The sequence below is a fragment of the Camelus bactrianus genome, chromosome 9, assembly GCF_048773025.1.
Source record: "Camelus bactrianus isolate YW-2024 breed Bactrian camel chromosome 9, ASM4877302v1, whole genome shotgun sequence".
Taxonomy (NCBI): domain Eukaryota; kingdom Metazoa; phylum Chordata; class Mammalia; order Artiodactyla; family Camelidae; genus Camelus; species Camelus bactrianus.
The window spans coordinates 9,910,268-9,916,888 of record NC_133547.1 but is presented as its reverse complement, the minus strand read 5'-3'; the positions used below and the strand labels follow the sequence as shown (position 1 = coordinate 9,916,888).

General features: G+C 53.7%; 1 protein-coding gene across 1 annotated transcript; it reads right to left on the bottom strand.

Moving 5' to 3' along the window:
- Positions 1–2,375: 2,375 nt before the first annotated feature.
- Positions 2,376–6,389, bottom strand: LYPD5 (LY6/PLAUR domain containing 5). Its single transcript, XM_010946776.3, has 5 exons — positions 6,229–6,389; positions 4,554–4,682; positions 3,791–3,967; positions 3,436–3,582; positions 2,376–3,211 (listed from the first exon to the last, which is right to left on the bottom strand). The coding sequence occupies exons 1-5, from the start codon at positions 6,308–6,310 to the stop codon at positions 2,952–2,954; spliced, it is 795 nt and encodes a 264-aa protein (XP_010945078.3). The 5' UTR covers positions 6,311–6,389; the 3' UTR covers positions 2,376–2,951.
- Positions 6,390–6,621: the final 232 nt, after the last annotated feature.

Below are 6,621 nucleotides of genomic sequence, written 5' to 3'. Positions count from 1 at the left end.
CACATCCCCCTTCCCAACCTCTAGAGGAAACCAGTCTCCTCACTCGTCAGGAATTTTACTCCTCAGCCCTGACACATTCTGTTTTCTTGGTTCTTCCTTCTCCCTCTGAGCCCTTCAACACTAAATGACCTCTGACCCTGGAAACCGTGAATGAGAGACCCCATCACCAACCTCTTCCTGGTCTTGCTGCCTCTTTCCCTGCCGTGGGTCCCCTGCAGGATCACAGGGACAGCTGGCTTTGACCATGCTTCTCCCCTGCTTGAAGCCCTTCTGTGGATCTCCATTGGCTGCAGGGTAAGTTCTGGAAACTTTATCCTCATCTGACATTTTAAGCCCCTCAGGGGTGCTGCCATCCTCTCCATCCTCATCTTCTTTTCTCACTTTGTACACAGACCACGCCCCGCCCTGATGCATACAGTCCTTCCTACCTGGAATGCCCTTCCTCCTGCTCCTTTGCCAATTCCTGCTTGTCATTTAGGAGTCTTCTCAGAGATCCATTCTCATCAAGAGCCTTCTCTGGTCTACCTCTTTGGAGTTCCCTTAGACCTTCGTGCTTTGTGATTCATCAGCCATGAGCCTCCAGGTTTGGGACTGTCTCTTTCCAGGCCAGGAGGGCTGGGTTGGGTCTGACTCATTGCTGGGTCCCTGGCATCACCCAGTTCAGAAGAAGAGGTTATAAATGTTTGCTGACTGTCCTTCCCTGTAGCTCCCTCTGTCGCTTATTTGTTCCTGCTTCTGTCCTGCTGTCTCTCTGCCATTTAACAAATGTTTTCTGAGACCTTGTTGTGGGGTGGCCCTCCTGCCTGGAATGCTCTTCCCTACTCTGTCCACCTGGTGACCTCCTACTCACCCTTCAGGACCCAGCACAGGCTTCGTCCTCAGTGAAGTCACCCCCGATGCCCCAACCCCTAATCAGAGTAGCATATCTATCTATCTATCTATCTATCTATCTATCTATCTATCTATCCACCTGGTGTAAATCCTCCAATGGATTCTGTATCACTCTGGAATCGAACAACAGAACTAGTGGGAGATATATATTAAGAGATTGATTGCAAGGAATTGGCTTATGTGATTTTGGGGGGCTGCCAGGCAAGTTCAAAATCATAGGGCAGACTGTCAGGAAGGGCAGGCTGTCAGGAAGGACAGGCTGGAACTGTTGGTCATGGGCTGAAGCTACTGTCTACAGGTGGATTTCTTTTGCAGGGAGGCCTCAGCTCTGCTCTTAAGGTGTTTGAACTGGCTGAATCAGCCCCTGGCCAGATGATCTTGGATAATCTCCCTTAGTTAAAGTCAACTGATCATGGACTTTCATCCCATCTCCAAAAACCATTCACAGCAACAATGAGATTAGCATTTGAATAAATAACTGGGACTGTAGCCTAACCAAGTGGACACATCAGACAGACCACTGTAGCTTTGAACCACATTTGCAATCAAATTCAAAGTCAGCTTTCCCCACTAGAAAGGCTATTTCCTAGACGGTGGGCACTTTTGCCTGTTTTGTTTACTGCTGTAGGCCCAGCAACTGGAACAGTGTCTGGCACACAGTAGGTGCTCAGTAGTTGGGACAAATGTACGAATAATGACATTCAGCTTCCCCATCTTTGTCAGGCTGTAGGGACACCTAGAGCCCCTCTCCTTGTCCTCACAGGCATGTAGCAGCGTTTCTGAGATGCCCTCCTCCCCACAAAGCTGCCTGGCAGAATAGAGTTGAAGATGTGGAAGTCCATCCTTGCTATGGCACTTACTTGGAAAATCACTCTCTCTTCCTGTGCCTTGGGCAACTTGTCTGCAAAACGGGGATGCAGCGCCCTTTCTTGTTTACCTCACCAGGTCATTGGGAGGATTAAGTTGGGGGGAAATGATGGGAAAGGACACTGTAAAGCACGTGCACAGAGGATGTGCTGGAGGATTCCATGTCTATGAAGCTCACTTGCTTGTGTAAGTGTCCTGCACACCCTGGGTCCCTTCCTACCTCCAGCTCTTTGTCCAGGCTTTCTCCTTGACCCAGAATGCCCTTCCTCCTCCTTCTCTTTGCCATTTCCTCTTTATCCTTTAGGATTTTGCTTAAGGTTGCTTCCTCCAGGAAGTCTTCCCTGATCTCCATTGGTTGGAGAATTTTGCCTGGTTCAGCTTTGCCTCCAGTGTTTTTCTGTCAGTTTAATCAACACTCATGTGTCTGGGAGGTGGAGTTGCCTAGCAGTTCATAGGGCTTGAAGTCACACTCCAGGTTCCCCATTTACTGGATATATGAGCTCAAACAAATGCCTTCACCTCTGATTTCCTCATCTGTAACATGGGGATTAAGGCAGTTGGCTACTTGGGTGACTTTTGTGTCCCTGGGACTCCATATTCATCCCATTAAATCCTGATCACAACCACTCTGAAGTAGTTCTTGTCATTATGGTAGGTTTTATTTTCACCCCTGCCTGACAGATGAGGAAACATAGGCTCAGAGAGGTTAAGGATCTTGCCCAAGGTCACCCACAGGCAAGTAGAACTAGGGTTGGAATCTATGCAGCCTAGCTCCAAGGTCTGGGCTCTGAACTTCTAGAATATACTGGATATACTGCTTCTTGAGGCTCCCCTGATGATACTAATAAAGACATCATCGTAGCTCCTTGCTGGAGCTGGTCCTAGGCTCTGGAGAGAGAGCACAGGAAATGGGTTTTGAGGAACCAGGGCTTGGTGCTGAGCAAGTGATATCTACGATCAGGTCTGCTCTTCATGCAGGGTGGGATGTGGCTGTTTCTTCCCACTCTGGGATGCTGGGGACTCTGCCAAATTTCTCCTAGGCCTGCTGACCAGGTAAGGACTGGGCATTGGTGGGAAAGTAGGAGGAAGAAAGAGACAGACAGGAGTGCAACATTCCAGGGACTGGGCAGTGAGAACGGGGTGCGTGTGCCCTGCCCCCAGCATCCTGCCTGTGGAGAGGCTGGAGGGGCTGTCTATGAGGAGAGCCCGAGGGGCCCTCTCAGAGTGCCAACCATTAGGGGGACCGTGAGGAGCAGGAGCAGGAGGTGGGGCGCCCGGGGAGGGGCAGTGGCCGAGGCACTGGTGAAGGACTGGCTCACGGAGTCCTTGTTGCAGAGATGCCCCTCACAGCAGGAGCCCTGGAGGTCGATGTTGGTCCACGGGCTGGTGGTGCCCTTGATGGTACAGGAGGGCCGCTGGCAGGTTCTGATGTACACAGGGACTGAGAGATTGCCTGGGGGTAGAGCAGTGGGGAGGGGTCAGAATCGAGGGAGGCAGCTGCACCTGAACCTCCATCTCAGAGGCCAGGGTCACGACTGGGCCCTTAGATCACCTTCCAGTCTCCCTCTTTAGAATAGGGCCATGCCTCCTCCTTCAGACCGGAGCCACGTCTCCCTGTCAGGCCTGCCCTGTCTCCACACCGGTTGCCCAGGCTTTCCTACAATCCCAGGTCCTCACCAGCGGTCATTTGGCCATTGCCCTGGAAGCAGACCCTTTGGTCCTGGTGACACTGGACCCGTCGGGATTTCTCCGGGGTGCAGTCCTCTGGATGGATCCCCACGCAGGCGTAGCACTCGATGCCGCTGAGCGTGGGTGGGTTGGGCGCTGGCAAGAGTGGAGACGTACACTCAGATAATGGTCCTCAGGTACGGTCGTGCGGGTTGCGTGCGCACTGCCTGGCTCCAAGTAGGGGCTGGAATCCTAGCGGGCCTACGGGAGGAGCCCGGCGGAAGCCACGCCCCTCCCGCCTGGGCCTGGGCCCCTCCCAGCCCGGTTGGTCCCGCCCCACGCCCAGCCCCGCCCCCTCGCACACCTGGGCTCAGATTGGGGAGGGAGTCGTGGGTCAAGAGGTGCGCGTTACAGAAGTCGGTCCCACAGCCGCGCACCACGGAGTAGTCGGGCGGCAGCGCCTTGTCGTTCCACTGCATCTGGCCCGTAGGCGGGCCTGTCCAGCACCCCTTCTGTACCAGGGTCACTGCGGCGCGGTACCCTGGGGGCAGGAGGGGATGGGGTCTGGTGCACTGCCTTCTCCTCCCCAGCCCTCTCCTCCTCTCCCACGCCCCCTCCTGTCTTACCTCTCCACCTCTCTCCCTCCGGTCTCTAATCTCTCTCTCCTCTCTCTTCCGCCTTCTCCTCCTCCCCTCCTCCTTCTCCTCCAACTCCTCCTGGGCTCTCCTCTCTCACACAGCCCCACTTCTCCTTCCTGCCCTGCCCTTCCCTTCCATCGCTTTCTCCCTCCCTCTCAAACTCCGCTTTCCCCTACAGCTCCTCCCCTCGCCTCTTCCCCTCCCTCTCATCACCAACCCTCTCTGCCTCATCTCTCCCTCCCGGCTTCCTTTCTGCCCTCTCCCACCTCCTCTTCCTGGCCTCCCACTGTCTCCTCCTCCCATCTCCTGCCCTCATCCCCTTTTCTCTCTCTCCCTTCTCCTCCCTCCACCTCCCTATCTCTAGCCTTATCTTTCCCCTCCTCTTCTACCCAATTCCACCCCCAGCCCCCTGACTCCTCTCCCTCCCCGCATCTTTCATCCTTGTCCCTGTCTCACAGCCCTCCCTTTTCTGCACTTCTTGCCCCTCACCTGTGTTCAGAGACAAGACAGCCTCAGAGCATCCGTGGAGACAGGAGATGTTGAGGAATTTCGTGCCACTGAGGTCAAAGGGCCCAAAGTAGATGTGCTGAAAACTGTAGCATTGCAGGGCTTGGGACCCTGGGGAGAGGAGCAGGGGTGGGGTGAGAGGAGCAGGCCAGAGATGAGCCTGTGCCAGGAACTCAGGGCTCCACCCTGCAGGTGACAGTCACACGGGCCAGGTTCTTCTGCTCTGAGGGGAGACAGGCCTTATTGCCTTGAGTTAAGCAGGGTGGTTCTCACAGGATGCTGTGGCTGGTCATGGCTGTGTCTACCTCTTGACACAGTAATGACCTCTGCACCTGTCAGTCCAGTTCTTTCCCCCTAGGCTGTTCCAGATCTCCACCCTCTCTGGAAGCCCACTGAGATTTTGATAAAGGAGGAAGTGATTCACTTCTGCTCTGTTTGTCCCTCTCCCAACTAATCTCACCATGTCCAGCAGCACCAAAAGGCCACCAGTTGAAAACAGACACTTTAATACAGTCAGTGGGATGTGCAATCTCATATACAAATACACACACAGCCCCAGCAATACACACACAGAACAGATACACAAACAGGCCACACAAAATAAGTACCATACAGACCCTCCAGTAGAACTCCCCCAAACTAAGGCACAGCATCTCACACAAGCAAAATCACAATCACAGGCAGAAAAACATATGGATACAGAAACAGTCACAACACACAGACCCAGAAACAGAGGAAGTCATACCCAGAGAGAGACAGATACAGACCCAAGAATCACAGACTCACAAATAAAATGAGAGACCACAATTAGGTGAAGTGAGAGATCCACCAAAAAGAGACCCACAAAAATAGACAACTTAAAATTGTATTCATATGCAGGATACACAGAGACGCGTGACACAGATACACAGAGAGACAGACACACACATCAAAGCACCCAAACATAGGTACACGGAGAGAAATACACGCCTGCCAATCACAGAGATGCACAGACACAAAGAGAAACAGATATGCAAATTGATACACACATCTCTTTTACAAAGAAACCGAGGCTCAGAGATAAACAGACCCATAAAAGCATTTGTTCAAACACGCAGACACCAAATCTTGATACAGAGAAGCACACACAAGCGCAGAGACCCACAGGACATGCTAACACTTAGACACAAACAGAAATCAAATTCTCTTCTGTGAATGAGCGCACACACACACATACACAATCACTGGGAGCAGGCGTAGCCTCCTTCCGGCCTCTTGAATTCCCTGTCTTTGTACTTGCTTCAGTCCTGATATGAATATGTCCCTGTCCTGACCCAAACTGGGGGAGGGGGTTGCCCAAGGATGAGGCTAAGGTTCCCCGCCAGTTCTGGAGGGAGCCTCCATGATTCTCCAGAAGAACCTTTGAATGGGGGCGTGGGCAAGGAGGATGGGAAAGGCTGGGGTGGTGGACGAGAGACAATAGAGGAAATCAGTGATATCGGAAGAATGGAGGAGGGAATGAGAAATGGAGAGGACACGGTCTCCAGGCCTCTTCCTACCAAGACCCAGGATTCAGGCCCCCAGCCCCTCCTCCCTCAGACCCAGGATCCAGGCCCCAGCCCCTCCTCCTTCAGACCCAGGAGAATCCTACGTCCCCCCACCCAACTGCCCTTCTTACCATTGGACTCAAAAGTCTGGACACCTGTCAGGCAGAGAACAGTCCCAAAGAGGCACAGCTGGACGGTTCTGGGGACTCCCATTGCCAGATTGTGGAGCTGAATGGAGACACCGAGGACAGCTCCTCTTGCTCTGATTTCTGCCAGGCTGGTTCTCCCAGCCAAGCCCCAGGCATGCCGGCTACCCAGCCTGGCCAGGATTCCTCCACCCCCGCCCTCCCTCCCTCGCTTGGGCTGGTCTCCTCCTAGATAATCACGATGGGGTTGTGTTGTGTCCTGGGTTTGAGGGAGGAGGGGCTGGGGCTCTGGATCCTGGGTCTGAGGGAAGAGGGGCTGGGGGCCTGGATCCTGGGTCTGAGGAAGGAGAGGCTGGAGCCCTGGATCCTGTGTCTGAA